The sequence below is a fragment of the Acanthochromis polyacanthus genome, chromosome 1 (assembly GCF_021347895.1).
Source record: "Acanthochromis polyacanthus isolate Apoly-LR-REF ecotype Palm Island chromosome 1, KAUST_Apoly_ChrSc, whole genome shotgun sequence".
NCBI classification, from domain to species: Eukaryota; Metazoa; Chordata; class Actinopteri; family Pomacentridae; genus Acanthochromis; species Acanthochromis polyacanthus.
Window position 1 is genome coordinate 16167724 of NC_067113.1, and position 22810 is coordinate 16190533.

Consider the following 22810-nt stretch of genomic DNA (forward strand, 5'->3'; position numbering starts at 1 on the left):
TAAAGTCAAAAACATCTCCCGTAGAGTGTTAGACTGTGAAAATGAATACATTCAGCTGGAGCAAATTACTGACACAGCTAGAGAATAATCGCAGGGTCAGCTTGGGTTAGTTCAGCACCTACGCAGTAAGGGGTTATCTTTGTTGAGCACTCAGATACAAATCCAACCAAAACAAGAGGCTAGAGAAAAAAATCGCACTAACACAGGGTCAGAAATAGTATTGGTAATCGGCAGAATGAACCCGGTACTGTGATGGTGCTGTATTCACCCCAAAAAGGGTCGATAAACAATCAAATTATCACAGTGCCAATCCAGCATTTTAAGCATGAAAACACTGGATGTAACAGTGCAGATTTGCTGCAAACCCTGTGATGACACATACACCTAAAGGACAAATGGGGTTTTAATTTTTGTTTGTTATGATGTCACAGAGTGCAGAGGGTGGCAGGATTTAGCCAGCATGCTGTGAGCGGAGGATAAGTGAGGAGGGGAGAGAGCAAGTGCTTTATCAGGGGGACAGAGGGAGCGAGAGAGCGTTTATGCAGGAGGGTTGGAGAGAGAGGGAGAGAGAGAGAGAGAGGGAGGACGAGCGGGTGGGTGCTGTGAAATCCGTTAACAGGGGAGCTCTGTGCATTTGTTAGACGTCTTGGCTGCTTGCCCAACTTGGCTCATTGTAATCGAGGCATGATCGTGGACTCCAGGCAGCCCTCTCTGCCGCCTCGGCTGCCTTGCGCCTGGACCCAACCCAGCTCTTACCGCTGACATGGAAAGACCCGTGAGTCCCTTCTCTCTCTCTCTCCTTCCCCTCTCATCCCGCACTCTCTGCCTCTCCTGTGTAAGGTTCCCCCCTTCTCCTGCCTCGCCTGCTCTGTCGCAGATTTTGCTGTGGCTACATGCAGCGTTGTATCTCTGGCTCTTTCTCTCCCCTGCAGTCGCTCCTGTAGGAGGCAGGAACGCTGGGTAGGGTGGAAGCCTTGGCAGCTTTCTCTCTGCAGGCCCCTTCCTCCCCCCTTTTGCCTGCCTGTCCGGGCATGGGTGCCGTCCGCTGGCAGACCCACAGCGTCTCTGTGTGTCTTTGATTGTGTGTGCATGCTAGCTGTGCTGCTGCGCTAGCACAGAACCGGCCGGCAGAAGCCAGAGGTTCACACTAGAGTCTCCCCCACTTTGATTTTGTGGAGGCCGGCGTTCCCTTCAGTCTCCGCCATTGGGCTCGCTGAGATTCGGCAGCTTGTCTCTCCATTGCGCCTATTCTTGGTGGTATGTCCTCATGGTCTGTTGTGTTTGGATACCCTGACAACTAGAAGCTGTGAGGTAACCACTTTCCAGTCTGCTGCTGCCTCCCTGAGTGAGTCCAAACTTTTCTCATGCTCGCTGTGTCCTTGCTGGTTTGTTGTTATTTTACTACAAGTCTGTGCTGACAGACTCCGATCTGAGATCCGATCTCTCTGATGGTAAGATCTGAGTGCGAAAAGTGATTTCAAACATCTCAGTGGCAGCCATGCTCTGCAGGCGTATCAGCAGCAGCGATGGAAAAAGCATGAAAGAATTCCTTGCAGTCACAAATAATGGTCTTTGTGTGGTCGCTAGCAGTGAGTCATTATTCTGTGCTAGTAATATCACACAGAGGCAACCTTGACTCGTGTGTCCTCGCTGGGGCAACAGTGGAGGATGACTGACTCACTTTGGCACATCTACCTCCTGTCTCTGTCAAAAAGGTTTGACCCCTCAGAATGAATTATACAGAGTGCCGAGAATGGCATATTTCAAAACGAATTATGTTTTTCACAGTTGCGACAAGCAGAAGTGGCAACTTTTCCATTTGGCAGCGTTATTGTCACTTCTCTGGAGCTGTGAAAAACAACAGATGATGCCAGCTTTAGCTGACTGAGTGCAGAGCTCCTTCTTTGACAATGACTGTCACTCATTGAATATTATCCAAGTACTGCTGTTTGTGTGTGAATGACATCTTTCTGAAGATATGAAGAAAAATGGTGCTGGCTCGCAATAAGAAAACAAAGACTGAGGAAATCACAAACTCACAACTGTGATGCTTTTTTTTTTCCAGTTTTGGCACACATTTGTGAATCACATCACTGTCTGTCATGAATCCCAGAGAACTGTTACTTTTTTAAAAATATATTTCAGTGTCTTTAAGCTGATATGACAGTCAGGAGCTGCCTCCAAAAACCTGTCCTGTGCAGGTATTTCATATAAACCATTAAAATTTCTGAAGAGGTCAGTATTTTCAGAAAAATGCTTATTTGCTCTTGGATGAGAATGTCAAAATTGCTTTCGTGTTGAATGTAAAGACTACACCCAGCAGCTGATTAGCCTACATCAGCATAAAGACTGGAAACCATAGACTGTATAGAGATGGACATATACTAAAAGTTTGAGAAGTGGTAGTGCTTTAAACCTGCATTCATTCTGTCAGCCAGCAGGGGGCAAGTCATCTGGTTGCAAAAAGAAGCCTAATTATATAGATGTCTATGAGAAAGTGAAACTACATCTGACTTGATTTGTTTCCCCATTAAAGATTTTCCAAGTTAATTTATTTTCTCAATTGCTATTTTCAGGTCATGTTCAATTTTGAGCCATGTTCATTTAGTAAATTATGGTCTCATTAAGAAGAAAATGGACAATGAAGCAGGAAATGTCTGGATTCTCAGTCATCCAGGTTATGGTAATCCTCAGTGCTTCAGCGGAGGGCAACAGGAGTTTTTTTTGTTTCTTGAATTCGAGCCACCTTTTATTCAAGATGTTTCCTTAGTTCTACTGTTCACACCTTTGGGCATCTGGGGGTGAGAATAATTACCTTGTCGATCATTTAGAACCAAAGAAACCCTGTGAATGAGAGGTCAAACGTCTTTAAGAAACAAAAAGAAATGTTCATTTGCATTCTGCTGAAGCGCTCAAGAAAGCAAGGGATGCTTTAGCGTGTGATTGTGACTGACAAGTTACTACCAAGATGGTGACCACCAGATTCCAAACTCGAGGCTTCAAAACAGTCGTCCACAAACCAGTGGGTGATATATGGTGGCTATGTCCATCTTTTATTAGCAGTCTGTATTGAAAACAAGGGAAACAGCTGGTCGGGCTCTGTCCAAAGCAAAGAAAATCCATTTACCATGACCTTTAAAGCTCACAAATTGATTCTTTTGTTTCATACATATAAAAGACTAATTCTAAAATGTGGTTTATGGGGGCATTTGTAGCCAGAACATTTCAGCAGCCTGATAGCTACGGCTAGGCTAACTGGCTGGTGGATTTAGCTTCATATTTAGACTTCTGACTTTTGACAAGACAGTGACTAAGTGTGCTTTCTAAAATGTCTACCCCTTCACTTAAACTAAGCTACAGTGCAGCAGTATCAATGCAGCATGTTCTACTCTGACTTCTCATGCACCTGACCTGTGCTTTAAAGAAGGCGACATTCTCTCCCAGCCGTCGTGCTGCAGAGAGTTCCTCCTCCGGGCTTCTGACACATAAGGTTGTGCTACAGCCGCTCAAAAGAAGCACACTTTCCTCACTCTGCACAGACCAGACCGGAGAGGGAACATTAAGTTACTGCCGGCCGGGAGGAAATGAGATCTTTGTGTTGCAGATAGTTGATACTTCCCCATTCTGTGAGCCTTCGAGCAGATTTGAGTGTTCCTCAACTCAGCTGCAGCTCTTGTTTCCATGTTTGCAGTCGGTGTAACTTGTTAAAGTGAGGTTCTCTTGAAAGAAAGCATTAACACACATGTAGCTGCTGTTTCATGAGAGTACATGGACATTTTCAGTGCTGGGCCTCTTGTCGTGTGAGGTGTGCTCTGCTGACCGCACTTGGATGTTTAGGATGCTCTGCATGTGCATTCTGCCTGTGTAACTGAGCTTCATAATGAATGCTCCATCTGTGGTGGGTGTTAGGGTGTATTAGTGTTGTGTGTTTTGTGCAGAATATGCAATGGAGTGACACAAGGACATCTTTGCATTTTATAAATGCTTAATATTTCTCCCTCTTTTTCTTCATTTCTAATGACTTCACACTTCAGGTTTTATATTGTTGTAACTTTATGTTTTATGGTTATTTTTTTTTATCAATTTGTGGTTGATGTCACAATATACCCAGAAATAGAAGGCATTTACTGTGAAAATGTGTGCTTAGTAGAGGTGTTACAATATACGGTGCTGATGAAAATAATCCATTATCTATACACCGCTTAATCCTCACTAGGGTCTCGATGCATTGACTCACTGATTGTTTGGTTTGATAAAAAGCACGAAGGCAGTGGTATTTTTTGGCAGCTTTTTCTGTGTATTTTGTCCCTTTGTCCAAGTGTAAATGTCGTGTCCAGTCAATAAAAACTGACACTGCAGTGCTGGTGTGCAAACATAGAGAAACTTTCTGATTGTTACATGAACTTACTCTGTGCAGTAGTAGTAAATGTGGACAAAATATTACTAGTAATAATATTCCTAACAGGACTTTTTACATGTTTGCACCCAAATGCACGTAATGCCTCCACTAGAAGAACAGGCTTCAGAATCAGACCATGCATATGGTTCTCCCAAATGGTGCGCCATCACTGGTAGCCTACTGGAAAGCTGCAACAGCTTTTTTCAGGCTTTTTTTTGGCCATCATGGCTTTAGGGTTATGTTTATACCACTGTCTGTTGATTTGGCATGCTCTTTTCCATTCGGAGAGTGAACAGTAAGTTTGTGGGCCAGAAATCCAAAGCCATAAGCTGGGAAGAGGCTAAAATACTCTGAACAGCTGAGAACTGCTGAGTTGGGTCATAATTTGTATCGCATGGAATCATCTGATTACATCCATCCATTCATTTCCTATACATCGCTTAATCCTCACTAGGGTCGCGGAGGGGCTGGAGTCTATCCCAGCTGACTTGGGGTGAAGGCAGGGGACACTCTATCACAGGGCTACATAGAGAGACAAACAATCACACTTGCATTCACTCCTATGGACATTTTAGAGTTACCAGTTAACCTGAGCATGTTTTTGGACTGTGGGATGAAACCAGAGGACCCAGAGAAAACCCACACATACACAGGGAGAACATTCAAACTCCATGCAGAAACGCCTCGGAAAGGCCGGGTCGCGAACTGAGGATCTTCTGACTGGAAGGCAAAAATGGAAACTCCCAACCCACTGTGATTAATACATGATATTTTGAAATGAAAATATTGATATTTTTTTTAAATACACGTGATTCTCTTGTAAATAATCCTGTGCCAGTATCTATCTTGTTGACACTCATAATAGGTTGTGGCACGTTAATGGCACTTTGCATCCTTCCTAAAGCAGGAAAATAAAGAAAAACAGCAACTATCTAGCCAGCTACTGTCACAGCATTTGGCTACACCTTAAACTGTCATCAGAGGCAACAGATAAGAACAAGACAGTTTGCATCAATAGTTAATAATTTTTTAAACTACTCGGGGGCGGCATGGCTCAGTGGGTAGAGTGGCCGTCTTGTAACTGAAAGGTTGCCGGTTCGATCCTCGGCCCGTCGTGCTCCTGTCGAGGTGTCCCTGAGCAAGACACCTAATCCCTAATTGCTCCTGGTAGGTTGTGGTTAGCGCCTTGCATGGCAGCTTCCGCCATCAGTGTGTGAATGGGTTAATGTGACATATCATGTAAAGCGCTTTAGATAAAAGCGCTATATAAATACAACCATTTAAACTTTCTTGATATAATGCAGTAATGATATAGCAATGGTGAATAATAATCACATTTTTCCAGACAAGTTATTGAAACAAGTAGCACATTAATAATGTTTTTGTGAGATTATAATACCTAAACTCAAGGTACAAAAGTCCAAAAGCACTAATTTAGAATGCCTATATGAGACCTGATGAAATGTAAATGTGCTTTAATTGTTGTGATAGTTAACTGATGTGTTTCCTTCCAGACCTCCAGTGACATGATGCCCAAGAGGGATCATGAAAGGGACCTGGAGCTGGACAAGAAGATCGAGGCTCTCCGCAGGAAAAACGAAGCCCTCATGAAGAGGTACAAGGTGAGCGATCGCAGGCTGAGGAGCTGCTGTGATTTCCAGCCCGCAGCTCTTGCAGGCATCCATGTTATTCGTTTACTGTTTTCATTGCATTTAGGAGGTGGAAGAGGACAAGAAAAGGGCAGAAGAGGAAGGGATGGCGCTGCAGAGCCGAAAGGGCAAAGCTGATGATCTTACCATCACAATCAGCAAGTCCACCAGTGTGAGTGTCCACAGAAAGCTACTATAACTGTCGCCTCGCAGCGGTGCCATTACAGCTGACGGACGTTGTGTTTTGGGGAAGCATAGCTGGTAACTATATAAATATTTTAGAAAGTGGTGTTCTGTCTCTTTGGGAGCAGGACAGTCGTGTGGTGGTGACGAAGCCTTTCAGCAGCGGCTCACCAGCTGGGAAAGGACAGCAGGAGGGTGGGCCCGACAGAGGGGGAGACGACCCTCCACAGGGGGCAGGACGAGGCCACAGAAAGCAGCTGATGATCACCATGGCTGGAAAAAAGGTGAATTCACTGCAGTGGCATTTTTCAGAAAAATTGAAAAGCCAAAAAAATTGCTGTAGCTTTATTGAAATGAATAGAAGAATAACATAAAAGCACTTCTTCATACAAATCAAGTGCAACTCAAAAGTAAAGCCATGCTCATCCAACTAGCAAACTGTAGGTTGAGAACAAGTAGCCCTTTACTGAAAATGATTACAATTAGTAAAAAACAAAAAGTGGACGCACCTAGGTGTGATGGGTATGCAAGACAGCTGCCAAAAAATGCTTGGGTAGGTGAGACCACAAGCAAAATTTGAGGATACAGAACTGAAATTGTATAATATAAATTACTTACTAGAACTGAATGTATAATGAGAGATGTTATTTCACTACAGCTGTGCATACTATATTTTTGTGCATACATATATATATATATATATATATATATATATATATACACGGTATGTATATGTGTATATATATAAACATTTTTTGTGAAATTCATTCTGATCAGCTGTTTCCACATGCTCTGTTGTCTTTGCCTCTGGACAGCATGAAACATGCACAAAAATAATTACTGAGGACTTATCTCCATTTTTCTCCTGAATGTTTTAGCAGTTGGCAAGCAACTGGCTTTGTTTCTGGCTTCTTCTACTACTTCTTCTATTCCAGCCATGCATGATGTAACCTCTACTTCTGATGATATTATGCAGCTGAGTTCTTTTACTCCAAAGTGGAAACAAGCCTGATTCGCATTTTCTTTAAAAAAAAAAATACTGTAAATTAATTTTAAAAATTCATTCCAAATTTGCTCAACAACTAATGGAAACATGTCTTAGGAGAAAGACTTCTACAGTAAGAATTACAAGATCAGTATTAAAAACTTATACCCAGACTGTAAACCTAAGTTCACTAAACATTAACCTAAGTTCATTAAAGTATTGACGGATGAGTTTTTAATGGCACTGGTTTACTGGCAAATGAACTGATGAATGTAAATTGTCATGATAATTAGGAAATAAAATATCATAACTGCTGCTAAAATATGCTGTCCTATGACTGCACCCAGCTGTCACTCAAAGAGGCCTCAATTATGCAGAACTTTAATATAATTTAAATATGTGAGTTATAGAACAAGAAAAGCACTCAGAGCGCAGTACTCCACCAAGGCTGTTCATTCCCCCATATGGCATTGCCAGAAATGCAGCATTTGTTGATTAGCTATTGATGATCACAAATTATGGCACTATAGAATGTGACAATTTAATATACATGTACCCACAAACAAAATGATCTTGAGCTGAGCACAGGTATGTGTTTTGCATGTATACATCATGTACAGATACCGAATCGCGTCACATAAATACGTAGGGGGCGGCGGAAATTGATGTGACTCTGAAACACTCCCACAGTTTAATAAAGTGTTCCTTGTATCATTTCTGATCGCAATCATGTGATCGTCAGCAGGCAGCTGATGTAGTGTTCACTTCTTGTCATAGTTACAATGACGTCATGCCACTATTTCGCAATGATACAGAAATCTTTAACGAATCTGTGGATCCAGACTATAAGCCACATCAAAATCTAATCAGTTGGTCCTTGTGTCATTTCTGACCTTCCCTGAAAATTTCACCCAAATCTGTTAGTCTGTTTTTGACTAATGTCGCACACAGACAGACAGACAAACGTATGCCGATCGACACACAACTCCACTGCCTTCCTTGGCAGAGTAAAAATAAGCACCCCCAGACAGTTGTCATGAACAGGGGCCAAAGCAGTTTTTTTTTTCAACCCAGTTATAAACATGTTTATTTCTACCTGTAAATATGATCATTTCAACATGGCAGTCTATGGGGATTTATTCACTTTTGGAGCCAGCCTCAAGTGGCCATTCAAGGAACTGCAGTTTTTGGCACTTCACAGGCTTTGTTTAGCCCTGAAGGTTGCCGCTTGCAAAAAAAAAAAAATCACGTTTTGAGCAAATGTCAGCACACTACCCTGCTCACAGTGATATCGCCAACGTCCAGCTGTTTAAGCACACATAACATTTATTATCCTCAGCGTCTTACTTGAGTCTATTAACATAACATTTGCTAATTAGCACTAGATGTGTCAACACCTGAGGCTCATGGGAATGTCGTTAGTTTTCTATTAGACTAATCAAAAAATTTGACCTCATGGATGGTGCCAGAGGAAGTGTCGTGATCACAAAATGACTATTATTTATTCTAATGGAAACAGGAATGTGTGCACCGTATTCCATTGCAATCCACTAGTTAAAGAGAAATTTCACTAGAAAACAAAAGTAAAGTCTTGCACTAGTCAAAATCCAAATTATATGAATGATCTGTGTAGGCTGTGCCAGGCTTAAGTGTTGAATGTTGATATTCCTTCTCATTTTAGATCTGGTATTACAGATTAGTTCTAGGTACCCTCAAACTATCACTTCACAGTTTGGACAGAAGAAAGACTGGAGCTCTTATATTACTATTACCATTGCGGCAGTTATGATATCTAATATGAGTAACTGTCTCTCTAGGGTAAGAGGGTGGTGAGTGAGAAGCCAGAGAAGAGGCCGGGCCCTGCAGACGTCAAGAGCCCGACTGATGATGGACAGGCGAGGCGTGTGGAGTCAGCTGGGAGGGGGAAGCAGCCATCTCACATGACCAAGAGAGACGCAGCAGCGCAGGTCTGATTCAGACACACTGAGCACTCCACTGATCGTAGTGCTGAAAAGCTGCCGGGCCCCCTCCTGTCTGCTCCAACCCCTTTGTTTATTGTGTCGTGCTGCACCGATGTGTTTTACATAGATGTCAGACATGTGGGCTGGGCCGTCCCCTTCAGTGATGGAGCACAATGGTGTGTGGATGGGAGGTGGACCTGGGCTGTGACCAACTGGGATTAGAGAAAAAGAGGGGTTGCTAATAGAGCTGTTGGTTGAGCAGAACCAAGTTTTCAAATGTGTAGGTCTGATTGTAATCTCCCTCCGATGAGCTTTTATTGTATTTTTAGCACCAAAAGAAGTGATCACCCTCTGGTTGTAAAGACCTCTATTTATGTGAAACAGGCTGTAAAGAAAGGTCTTTCAATATATTTATTTACATTCTAAAGAGACTTGATATCTCATTTGGCACCGCTAACTTCACTGCATGCTGTGGTTTACTTGAGAGCCCATATTTAACACAGACGGGCAGAGACACATGTGCACATGCAGTACCCCTGGCTGGGCTGTGAAATGCCACACTGTCACTGACCTTAGGCCCCCCGGGTATGCAGAAACTCTGGAACAGCTGCTCTGCCTCAATCTGAAGCCACAGACAACACACACACAAACACAAGCCGCTCAATCAATAAGCTGATGCACAGGCAGCTGATCCTCACCACTGTGAAGTCAGTCACAGTCTGGTCGTAGGAGGGGTCGCAAAAAACAGAAGCAGCAGCAGCGGTCGAGGCTCAGTCTAAATATGTATACATATGTTTGCATCTGATTGGCCGAGTGCTGCTCGCTGTGCCGTCAGAGTTAATGTGCACTAAATCTATGGGATGAACACACTGTTCTCTTGCCTTTATTTATGGCCCACTAGGTCTGTCCCCCTTTATTTATCATGTGGACTGAATCAGCACTTGAACAGTCGCCAGCGCTCCAGTGCACCAGTCATCTGTGAATCCCAGAGACCTGGTTTCCACATGGTCGCTGTTTACATAACCAGTATCGTTTAACACAGTTTCCGAGAGGCAGCGGGTGAGAGTGCTGCAAAAGGGTGATACTGGAGGAGAACCTGTCATGGATCTATCCGACAAGTGCTAGGAAAATGTTTGTGTAGAACAGATCCATGGCAAACTGCACATTGCTACCGCTTTGCCCTGCCTCTGAAATATTTCTCTAATGAGTGTGCAGGAGTGAGAGACACCCTAGAAATAAAGAATGACTGCGTGAGAGGGGTGCGGTAATCAGGCAGTGTCTCGGGCAGACTGTAATGCCTGGAAGCACCACGTGACTAGACTGTCTGTTCACACTCATGAGGGAGAGAAAAGACGGGAGTAAGGAAATGTAGAGGGAGTGAGGGGAACAAAAGGGGGAGAGACTACTGGCAACCCACCGTCTGTTTCCAGCCTCCGTTTCTCCCCTCTGAAACTTTAAGTGGTCTACACTCCTCTGGCACGATTGTTTCCCTATTCCCACCATCCTGAAAAGGCCGATTTGATCTAATTAACATTCAACTGCCTTCTCACTCTGAAAAGGCTCATTATGCTGCCAAAGAGACGGGCCTGGCAAGGTTCCAGGAAAGAGTCAGAGAGGGAGAGGAAGGAGTGTGAGGAGACAGAAGAAAAGAGAGAAGGAGGTGGTCAGGGGTCTTTTTGTGTTTGTGCATGTGCTACGCTACATCTAGGTGTGGGCGTGTGAGCAGGAATGTGGGCGTCAGGGCCCGTAGGTGCACCGCTACACCGCTTTGTCCACTGTTTATCTTCTTTTACCCCCTCGGCTCTTCAAGCGTAACATGACTCATCCTCTGTGTTCACCGGAGCGCATCTTTGCCATCAGAGAAACACCAGAAGCAGAGTTCACACACACAGTTCTCTACCTGCAATAAGATGAGTTTGATTTTCCAAATCACCGGGTAGTTTCCATGTTTAGCTCCCTGCATACTGCCAGCTGCTCTGATGACCCCCGAGCAGAGTGGATGATTCTGATTGAGGTTCTTGTGTCAAGTCACGCTGTTACATTTTAAAACCACTTGGAGGCAGTGTAGGTTTTTAAATCCAAATGAGTCTGTGCCTTCACTTGAGTTTCTCTTTACTATTTATGGCAGCTGTAATGTGACTCTTCGCAGCCATGTGTAATTGCTGTCTCACTCTTTCTGTTGTTATGCTAATCTTTTTTAATTTCTCCACACTGACAGGATGAGGTTAAACAAGGGCAGAAGCACACAGAGGAGCATCACAGAGCGTCAGAACAATGCCAGGTAAACAGACGTGCACTGCTATCAACATTTACATACTTTTACTCCATCTCTAAAACATCAGCTCGAGAAAACCCACGAGTTTTGAGGGCTTGAGCTCATAATTACCATATGGTTCCCAGGAAAGAATACAAATTGGAATACAAGGCTCCCATATGACAGCGCCACAAAAGCACAGAGAAATGCAAATGCGACTACCCTCATCATAAACAGACACACACAGACAGCACAACACGTTGCCATGCACACCCCTCTTCTCTAGTGCTTGTCCCCATCTGCCTCCTGCTGGCTTGTGTGTTAACGTTGCTGGAGTAGCTCAAAGCTGTCTCACAGATCAGGCGTGCGATAAACAGGCCGACTGGGGAGGCAGGGAGAACGGGCTTCAAAGGCCGGGCAAATACGCCACCTGACAACTGATGCTGTTCATGCCTCCCTGGCTCTCCGTACCTTGCCTGCTCTGCAGTCTGGGCCCCAGTCAGCGCTCAAGGAAATACCGCACAGTGTTTTTTTAAGGTGTTGCATAAGGGATGAAAGTCACTTGGCTTTGTTTTGGTTAACAGATATGCTGTAAACCTCTCTTGGACCTGAACTTGTGCAGCTGCTGGAGGTTCTGGAATAAGAGCACGGTGTTCTCCACTTGCCAGATTCACGTTGTAATGTCCACTCTTACCTGCTTTGGGCCCCTGGTAACCTCCCCGCTGGGCCCCACAGAGGCAAGAAATCGAAAAGCTCTAATTAGCGGGGTGGCAGCAGGAGACGGCCTGTTGGAACATGTGAGAAGTGGCTTCCCGTGTGGCCCCGGACATCCTCTGAGGGCCAGAGGAGAGGGAAGGGAGAGGAGATGGAAAACAAGGATGGGCACAAATGCCATGTTCTTCGAAAACTGTACGCAGGAAGGCAACATGTTTACTTCACTGTGATTGGTCCACACCTGAGAGGAAAACATGACCCACCGTAGCTTCTTCCAAGCACTCTGTTGTGTCTGTTTCTCACACTGTTATTTGTAGAGCAGCATGTGGAGTTTTTTTTTTTGCATGTTACTCAAAAATCGCACAATTTACATTTTTCTCCAGACAGCAACATGCCCTGCCTCCTGCTGTCAAGCTGATGAGCTCTTTCACTCACACGCTGCTGGTCTTTTCTGTGATTTTTCCCTCAGTGCTACCTGTCGTCCTGCTTTGCTCCAAGGCTCTGTAACATGAGCCCACAGCCTCTGTCCCTTTTGATCTGTTAGAGCTTGTATCCCTTTAGTATTAGGGAGCAATCCTCTCTGCTCCCATCACAGTGATCAATAAACACGCTAAGAGGGAAATGATGGAGAATAACTTAATTGCAGTTACTGTAATTGCACTTTTCCTGGAAAACAAACTATTAGTATTTACAGTGAGGCAGTGGTTGGCATTTCAAGTAAAGTGGAAGGCATGAAAATACCAGAAATGTAGTTAAACTGTTTATTTATGGCAAGCTGTTTTGATGCCACTGACTGGTGTGTATTAGTGATTCGTTATGTGACACTCAGAGGGGTGTTTAGTCATGTTTCACTGCTCCATTAAGAGAGCTTCTTGTTGTTGTGCATTAAAATCCACCAAAGTGTTTTGTGCCCACATAGGAGCCTGAGAACCGGCAAGCAAGCACAGACCTCAACATCCCCACATCGAGGGAGGAGCAGGAGGAGTATCTGCGGTGGAAGAAGGAGCGTGAGCAGATTGACAGGGAAAGGGTAGCGCGCCACAAAAATGCTAAGGGCCAGTGGAGACGGGCATGGGACATGGACAAAACTGAGAACATGTAAGAATTTCAAGCGCCCAGCCTTCCCAAGACACTTTATCTGCTAATGCAGTAGGTTTTCTCACAGCTGCTCCTCTAGGTTTTGTATTTCCTCTTTGTACTATTTCAAACAGTTTTTAACTGAATGTCAAATGCACAACCTCACATTTTATCTTCCCTTTCGCTGAGAAGTGGTTGAAGAAGAGATGACTGTTACATGTGCACCTTCCAAACCCATATTATCCTCCTGGCCATAGATTAACTTCTATACCCACTAGAGACTGCATAGAAAAGGTGGATGTAGCCACTGTGATGCCACTCATTGGTCTGTGGACTACCATCCTGAAGCCTAAAGTTTTGCATTTTACCCATTGCCATACTCTTTACATAAAGCGAAAGGATTGGTTGTGACTGAAAGTATGAGGATGCAACACATACCTACGGGGTAGTGACTTATTTATCAAAAAACATACCCTGTTTTATCACCTATTTTCCTCCAAATGGAGCCATAATTTTGCAAATGAAGATCATGATATATTGAAGGAGGCTCAAAACTAGCGATTTAAACCATGAACTTGTTAGGAAAATGTTTACTGAGTTAGTAAATCAATTTAGAACAAGGGTCATTTTCTCATACACTTCAATACAATCAGACTTTCTTTTACAACCAGTGGAGTCGCCCCCCTGCTGGCTGTTAGACACTTTTCAGACCTGGAGGGTGCGTCCATCTTTTGTATGCTGTCTGTGCTAATTATTAGCCTTTATTCCCCTTTGTTCTCCAGTTTCTTATAAAATAAAACACCGCATTGTTTGTCTTTAACCTTCACATCAAACAAATCTATAGTTGATTTTTTTTCAAGCAATCGTTTGACATTTTTGGAAATGAGCTTTCCTGCCAACTCTTAACAATAAAGCAACTCACTCAAAGCTTAGCATAAAGACTGGAAGTAGTAGTGAAATGTGATTATGGTATTTACATACCAGAACCTCTAAAGCTCACCAGCTAACATGTTCAGTTCATATTTTTTCAATTTAGACAGAATGAAAATGTAAAAACAGTAATATCTGTGGCTGTGTGGAGAGTTCGGTGCTAAGGGTAATATTTTTCTTGGCCACAAACTCATGCTTTCACACCGTTGTCTTTTTTAAGGATGTAACAGATGAGATCACAAACTAGACATGTGTTAACTAGTCAACATTGAATGAAGCTATACTTGTGAGCTTCCCAGCCTTCTAGCCTTTATGCTAAGCTAAGCTAACTAAATGCTGGCTGTAGTTCTATATTTAGCAGGCAGACATGAAAAAGTTGTCAATGTACTAGTTCAACCAACTATTTCTTTAAAGCCCGTTTCTTAAAAAAGAACTTGATTCTGTTGTTTCCTGCTAAATTACCAGCTTCATTAGCCCACATATTAGTTAAATGAATAATTAAGTTTGCTAATTTTTCCTTTCCATCTTTTGCTTCTTACATCGGTGAAGGTCTTAATTCACTTTTAGTGCAGATGATGAGAGGAGAAAGTAACCTTGAAGAACAGCATGCTTCTTTCTGTTTAGATTATTGAGTGGAAGAATCCATTAGATGAGCTATCTGGACTGCATGTTCCACCACACCGTCACAAGACTAATCCGCATCAAATGACAGGATGCTGCACAATGTTAGCATCGCCAAATAATTACTTTTCATGCAAATAGCATCAGTTTATAAACAGTATGTAATATTACGTTGCCATAATTAGTTTAGTGTATGCCTAAACTTAAAAGATTCCATTTGATCACATCATTCTCTTGTTTTGAAATGAACCTATGAGCTGCACCGTCTGCTATCCTACTGCTTTGTGAAATCACACAATAGCGGCCCAAACTGGCTGCAGGGAAAAAAAGAAACAACCCATTAATTTGAAGTGTTTGTTAGATTTCAAACAAACCGAGCTGCAGTACAAATAGTGACCAAGTTGCAGAGTAAATTAATGTGCTGTTTAAGGAAGCATCAAAATGTAAAGGGACATGGGAGGCGAGGTTATTTTTAGCCCGGGATAAGGGATGGAATGCCTTGCCTTATTTGGCGACGCTTAAACAAGGCCCTCGAGTAAGAACAGATGAGGAAATGTGTTTTTGATTCGACAATTTACATGGTTTCAGTGGATGTAAAACGTAGGGGTGTGACTCATGGAGCAAATCCTCTTATTGGTTCTGCGAAATCTCAAATTCTACCCGTAATAAATGTTCAGTCATAATCAGGAAATGTCTGCAGCGCCTGTTTATGGGGTGGACTGTAGATACAAAGCTGGAAGTGATGAATTATTTTGAAACTGACAAAGACACTGCTTGCAGTTGGCTTTTGTTTCCTGTCTAAACAGAGTCTCTGCTTTAGGTTTTCAGACAAATCCCTCGCTGACAGAGACTGGGGTCCTTCCAGCAGAGGTGAGACACAGACTAAACTGAGAACATGAGGAGGTGATTTTTTTTTTTTTTTTTGCATCAATACACGATGATAAAAAGATGGATTTCATTCTTCTAGGTGGCAGAAATGCAAGAAGAGGACAACCCAGGTCAGGCGGTGATTCAAGAGGTATCCTGCTCATTATTTATTTGATTCCTTTAAAATATTCCCACAGCTGAGAAAGCCTTTTACTTTAGTGTTCTTTGTCCTAGGTCATGACAAGCGAGGCAAAGACAAGGGAGCTAAAAACGTGCTGGTGATGAGCAGCAAAGCAAAAGGCAAAGACCGCCTGACTGGGAGGGCCAGGAGGTCAGTAACAGCTGAACATCATCTGCTTTTGGGACTTTCACACAACAGCCTGATGTTAAAGTTGATTCCATCACTGGGATGTCTCTCACCACTGCAGCACTTCATTGTTATAAGAGAAATCGCCACGACTAATGCAATTCATAAAACGGATGTGGGAATGCGTGTTGTTTTCCTGCACTGTGCCCTAATGTACAAATTCCCCTGGATGTCATGAGAGTCAATGCAGCTGACTAAATAACCCAGAAGGCCTCACGCACATCCCAACACTGCGTTCAGCTCTTCTCCTCCTACTGGATGCTGTCACAGAGGTGTTGCTCTTAATCTCAGAAAGCTGCAAGACCTGGAAGTGAGGGACTTTACACCTCCAATGTGAAAGTGTAATGTGACAGATGATTTTCTGTATGTGTCGGGGACTGGAGGTAGCTAAGGGCCAGGGGACTCAGTCAAACAGCACTCAGGTGTTTCTAGAGATTCTTGTTTCTGCGATCACAGTTGGCAACAGATTCGAAGGGGTGAGACAAAAACCCACAGGCCACTAAAGCGATAACACCTGAGACCTGTGATGCTGCAGATTGAGCCACTGTGTCTAATCACAGCTACACCTTATGTCAGAGTGTCCCTGGGCAAGAAAACTGAGCCTCAAATTGCCCCCAGTGGTCTGACTATCACCTTGTGTGGTGGCTACTGGTGTGTGAGCATCTGTGTGAATGAGAAGCAAATGAAACAAACTACAGCCGTCTATCGCTGCCTTGCTCATTCTTTCTCTTGCAGTACTTGATTATGCAGTGTTACAGCACATTGTAACTGGCAAAAGAAAAACAGATTTACAGTCGATTACTTTTGCATATTACTGATAATCTTTTGACAGAAGTCTGTGTTTTTCAGATGGCAGGCAAATGATGGAGAGAACCCACAGGTGAGAGGTGGAACCTGTGTGAGTGTATATACAAACTGCACACTTTAGAAAAAGACGCCCGATAAGGCTGTTGTAATCTCATCCTCTTAGACTTCTGACACAACGCTGGAGGAATTCCTTGAGGAACTCGACGCCCTCACAGATGCCGATGTGGAGGATCTGAAAGATCAGGACGCTAAAACGAAGCTCTCACCCAGCCCAGACTCGCCGCCCGAGGAAGCGAGCAGAGTGTCAGCTGCTAGCTTGAGAGAGGACACCCCCACTCAGGGGAAGTCCGAGGCCTCGTCCCCTCGGGGTTCGGAGAAGAAAGTGCGCTTCTCGGAGGAACTCATCCAAGGCGCTCACGCAAGGCAAACCGCCGGCTCTCAAGACTCAGAATCCAGAAGTCCGAGCTCTTTAAAAGCTTACTCACCTAAAAAGATCAAGCATGAAGAACAGGCTCTTGAAAGTGCCAAGCAGGATGATGGCAGTCCTCAGGATAAAGGCGGTGGTCCATCTGCTCCTCCTGTTGAGACTGAATGCACTAAAAAAGACAGCAACCCCCCCGCAGCTCCCAGCTCCCCTCCTGCTGAAAAGCCTGTGCCTCTCTACATGAGAGCTCTGTCCAGCCTGTGGAGCTTACCAAGTGCAACATCAGCAACACAAACACAGGTATGCAGCAGCTTTGGTGACTTCTCTGACATTTGGATGGAATATGAGTAAACTCACGCTGGTTTTCATTTCATAGAGGAACTAATAGACTCCGGTCTGTCTGTCCTGAGCCTGGAGTCGGGAGAAACACACCCAACACACTCCACCAGCAGCGACAAGGTCAGTATAAGAGGGATGGGAGTCAGTCAGTAGAGGTGTGAATGGACTGATGCAGGGAAGGTGCAAATGGATGAGTAGGTAAATAGATGAAGAGAGATATGCAGTATATCTACACTGCAGCTGTGTTATCCAATTTTGATTCAAGTATGTTCATCTCCTCTGAGGCCTGGTGGAGTGCAGGATAAATAGTCTCATGAGAGAATGCCTCTTCATCTCCTCATCACTGGAACAGATGATGCGCTGTATAACCGCATACTTCAGTCATTCATATGGAGAAGGGGTGCTCATGAAATGTATAAATTACTGAAAAGAAGTCACACTTTTCACTAATAATATTTGTTTTTCTGTCATCTTTTTCTGCAGGCAAGAGAGCATGGGAAGATTGTTTGACATTTTTTTGGGATGTAAATACTTAAACCAAAACACAGCATTTGGATGCATTATCTCGCTTCAGGTAGCTCCTTTGAGTTACCCCGCTTACGAGCAAAAACCATGGTTTCATTTTTGCTGTGGCGTTTCCCACCTGCTGAAATTTTAGCTCCAATTTGACATAGGAATGGCGAGAAGTGTTTCTGGACATTTCCCCGCTCAAATATTTTTTACATCCAAGCACTTTATGAGTATAAAAGTCTGTGTACTGACACATCCTTGAATATGTTAGTATGCTGCTTGAGTGCAATATCATTGAATGTTTACATTTGTATGAAAATTTCAAGGTACATATCAGGAGGCTTACCCTTTCACTTAGGTAGCCCTTGACAATAAACTAAGCCACAGTCAAATTTTCTAGTGCCTGATTCTGCCTTAGAGGTTTTTTGAATAAGTGAATAAAGTCTGTATTATATGACAATACAATAGCTATAGACCTGCAGCAGAGTCTGTGTTTCTACACTCTAAACTGTGTGAGTAGATGTTATTTATTAACCGCTTCCAGCATCAGTCAATGGCCTTTCACAAATAAGAAACCAATACCTTGCTAAAACGCACATTTGGAACTTACTGTCTTTGGCTAACGACCAGGACACTGTTTCCAAAGTTTTCAAAATGTTACTACTGACATAAATGTTTTCTGTTTTCAAGTACCTTAACGAGGCACTCCACTGATTTTACATGTGAAGGTCTTATGAGTTTACTCCTGATGATTAATGCTGCTGTATTGTGTCTTCTGTGGCTCTAAAGGAGCTTCATCAAGTCTGTTAAAGCAACTGAGATGTTCTCATACTGATGTAATCAAGGTCATCTGAATCTGGACATTATAGATTTACAACAGAAAACCTGGGATGTGGTGTTTACCAGGCAGAAAAGGTTTAATGAAGAAGTGGTTTTCTTTAAAGGCCTCACTAGCAAGTCTCAGCAGAACCATAACTATAGGGTTAATGGTCACTGAGACATCAAAGCTGCAACTGAACCTGATTAGTAAGTGTTTAGTGACACAAAATACAGTTTGAAAAGGTTTATCCACAGGTTATACATCAGCTACACTTTGTTTGTGTCACTACAGCAATGCAATTAGCTTGTTATTTAGTTCAGCTGTTATAAAGCAGGCGCTTGGCTTTTTGGATGGAGGGTGGGACATGTGTCATACAATCACCATCCATGGTATTATGGGATTATCCACAGATGTCTATTCAGGACTGAATAAATCCTGAATAGACATCAATGGGAGATTGCATTTCAAGCCCTATTAGTTGCAATATGTACATTGTGTAACTCAGTGGAGTGCCCCTTTAATAATACAAAATCCTGCTGTTCAGAGAGACATCCTCACACATGATCAATAACACCATAAAACTAATATCTGGACACACTGCTGTTGTGCTCTTAAGGTCAGCACAGTTTGACAGCTGAATCCCAGTTATCTGGTCTCCCTTTGACTCCTTATGTTGATGATGTTTTGGATGCTTAATATGAATTACTATTTTGTCTCTGTAATTTTACAAATTTAAGACATGAAAGTCAAGCTGGTGAATCAAAAGACAATCTGGTAGGTAAAATATATATATTTTAATTTGTTTGCTCATGCTGTTTTAAGCAGTGATGAGTCCTGATACAGAATCAAATTTTCTGTTGGGTTTTTTAACCTCTGTAGGACCTACTACCAACCATCCAGGTCGATGAGACTTCAGCTTTTAGTTTACTGGGATTCAGCTGTACTTCCTTGTTGGTGTTTTTCATTTGTTCTGCATTATCATTAAGGACAGCTAATATTTTTGAGACAGCTTCCCTTGATTAAGAACTTAGCCAGTTGTTGTGCCTTGCATATTGGCTTCTTCAAAAACTGAAGGTGTACCTTAATGTCATGGTTTGTATCATAACTGTTACATGTACTGTGCTGACAGTGAAGCCTCATTTCTTTTATTTATTTGCCTCTCCGTGTGGACAACCGAATGTTACCTGGAATGAGTTTGCAATTCTAAAACTATTTTAAAACGATGTCTGTGTTTCTCTGTGCCATGTATGGTTTTGTTTTTATTTATTGCCTCTGATATTTTATTTTTGGTATCAAGTGACGACTATGATAATACGCCTTACTAGAAGAGCTCTGTCCTCAAAGACGTTTTTGGCTTTCGTCAATGCTACAGTATAGTAAACAGTTATGTAACCAGTAGTAGAGAACATAGTGGACATGCTCTGAGCTGCAGGGCTCTGTCAGCTTCAACTGTGGTTACATAAAATACAAATAATCAGGAAACTAGTGGAAGCACACTGGGAGAACCAAGCGGCAAACCTGATGTTTGAAGCCAATCCATCCAATGAGAGAAAATCGTATGAGTAGGGGCCTTATTCTGTATTATATGTGGATTTTGAATGACTGAAGGAAACATCTGTTTGAAAAACAGATCATCGATTACCTCTGACGTATGTAAAGTTCCCTGTGGGATTCAATTCAGTAAAATGAAATTTAGGACCTACAATCATTGAGACATTGTATGTTACATGTCCTTGTTTAGTACTTGTTTGTTTAGCTGTTAGACATCTGCATGATCACCTTCTTTAAAGTACAAATTGAAGAGGTGGTTGTGAATGTCTCGCTGGGTGTGTACCACTGTCCTTCGTGTGTTCACATACACTCATAAGGAAGGAACACTTGTGTGTGTATGTGCACGAGTGTGTGATCCCAGCTTTTTGCTGTTCAGAGTGCTCACGCTAATTTGAATCTGTGTGCAACATGGCTTCATTTACTGTAGAGCAGTTTTGAAGGAGGTGTACCGAACATCAATAAAGTTTTTCTGTATTTCAGACTCTCTAATGACTGGCGTTGATGATTTGTCCAACACCACTAACCAATATGCACATAGAGGGTGTCTGGCAGGTTAGTGGGGGTGAATGCTTTTTGGTCAACAAAGATGACATCCCCCCATCATCCTCCCTCAGATTGCCTGCTGACTGTCACCCTTTGTCTCCTCTGCCCCTCACTTACTGATGCACCTGTGAGAACAAAGCAGGCACAGTCATTCTCTACAGTTTTTTATATCTTAAGAGAAAAGAACAAAGCGAGTGAGAGGAACAGGGCAGAGAATGTGGCAGCATCAACAGTCCATTAAGTCTGACCTCAGTCCACAGTCTGTCTCTGTGTTGGGTTTGATTAATTTCAGATGAGCTCTCTGCAGGGCTGTTACAGTGGAGACGGCTCTCTGAGCCCTGCTGGTGGGACCTCCCATAGGTGCTACTATTTTAATTATCTCCTCCCAAGGCTATCTCCATAGCAGCCTTCTGCCACTGAGACTCTGGGGCTCGTACCTGCTGTACGTTGTGTAGCAGTAGCTCCATCAAATTGCACTGAAGTGCTTCACTCAATTAAATCCAGCTTTTTTTTTTTATCCTTGCACAGGATATTATGAAACCCATTATTTGAACACTCCTGGTTCACTTTGGTACTAAGCTAACTAATAGTTTGAAGGGCTTGACACACTAGTACACTACAGTGGGGGTGTTGATATTATGGAAATAAGTCCTGTAGGCTGTTAGAGGATTGAAGTGCAGTGTAGGATTATGTCAGCTGCTCTCTGCAGTGGAGAGAAGCTTCAGAAGCTTGCTTTCATGAGGAAAAGATCAAATATATATAAAAAGAAGCTGAATGTTTGGTCAAAGCAGCTTTAAAGGAAGGTGGTGCTGGGGCCTGTCATCGTAGATCACACAGGAGCCAGTTTCTGTGTGCAACAACAGCCTTTTGTTTTGGGGCTGGGTTTGAAATTTGTGGCTTCGAGAAAAGTTGTCTCTGACAATAGCCGTCTTTCAAGTCCATGCTCCAAAAATACCATCACTAAACCGGGCTGTGTTGATGCTCGGGGTTAGTATTGGGGTTAAAGCAATAGTTCTACATTTTGGGACACACAGAAGCATCAGTAAAACTTTTCTATCTGTTCAGTCAATATAATGCTTTAACCAGCAGCCTGTTGGTTCAGCTCTGCATTAAGAGCCTGTAAAAACTGACAAAATTAAATATTGCTAATGATTACAATCGACAAAAGCTGAAATGTAAAAACAGCATACTGTGGTTTTATAGGGTTTAAATGCTGAACTATTCTACTGTAACTTCTTACAGTCTCTGCTGGTTTCAAGAAGTGCCCAAAATAAACCACAATCTTTTGTGCAAATTAAGCAACCAGAACATAATATTTTAATCAGAGAGCTTTAGAGATGCTGGTATTTGTTTCCTCTGAGCAGAACAAGACTAGATGTTTCCCTCTTCTCAATCTTTGTGCCAAGTTTAGCTGTCAGGCTGCTGGCTCCAGCTTTATGTTTACTTGACAGACATAAGAGGGGTTTCATTCTTCTCATCTAAGTCTCTGCAAGAATGCAAAAATAACCCATTACTGCAAGGAAAAACGTAAAATGCTCATTTGGTTTCCTGCCTGGGTTGGTAACACCTTCTATTCGCCGTGGTATTCGCACAGCGAGGTTAACAGTCGGAGGCTCTCGAGGTGTTTCATTACAGTTGATGGATGTAGGTTAAGTGGAGGCAGAATCTGGCCTGACCCTGCCAGAACCTGACAGGCTGGCAGTCCCCACTGAGCATGTGCGTCATCCCACCCCCCCTCAGCCCTGTCATGGTTCTGTATGTTAACCACACCTCAGTTGCTGCCCTGATCAAGGTGAGAGTGTTCTCCCC

At 43.1% G+C, this 22810-nt stretch overlaps 1 protein-coding gene across 1 annotated transcript; it reads left to right on the top strand.

Annotated features, from left to right (window-relative positions):
• The first annotated feature begins 466 nt into the window (after positions 1-466).
• On the top strand, positions 467-20947 carry LOC110952133 (coiled-coil domain-containing protein 9B). The gene is given in 15 exon segments (XM_022195515.2): positions 467-775; positions 5914-6021; positions 6116-6220; positions 6360-6515; positions 9034-9183; positions 11396-11458; positions 13065-13243; positions 15594-15643; positions 15741-15791; positions 15875-15971; positions 16857-16887; positions 16978-17461; positions 17464-17538; positions 17615-17697; positions 18061-20947. Coding segments are annotated over 15 exon segments (1671 nt in total). The 5' UTR covers positions 467-763; the 3' UTR covers positions 18088-20947.
• The last annotated feature ends 1863 nt before the right edge of the window (positions 20948-22810 follow it).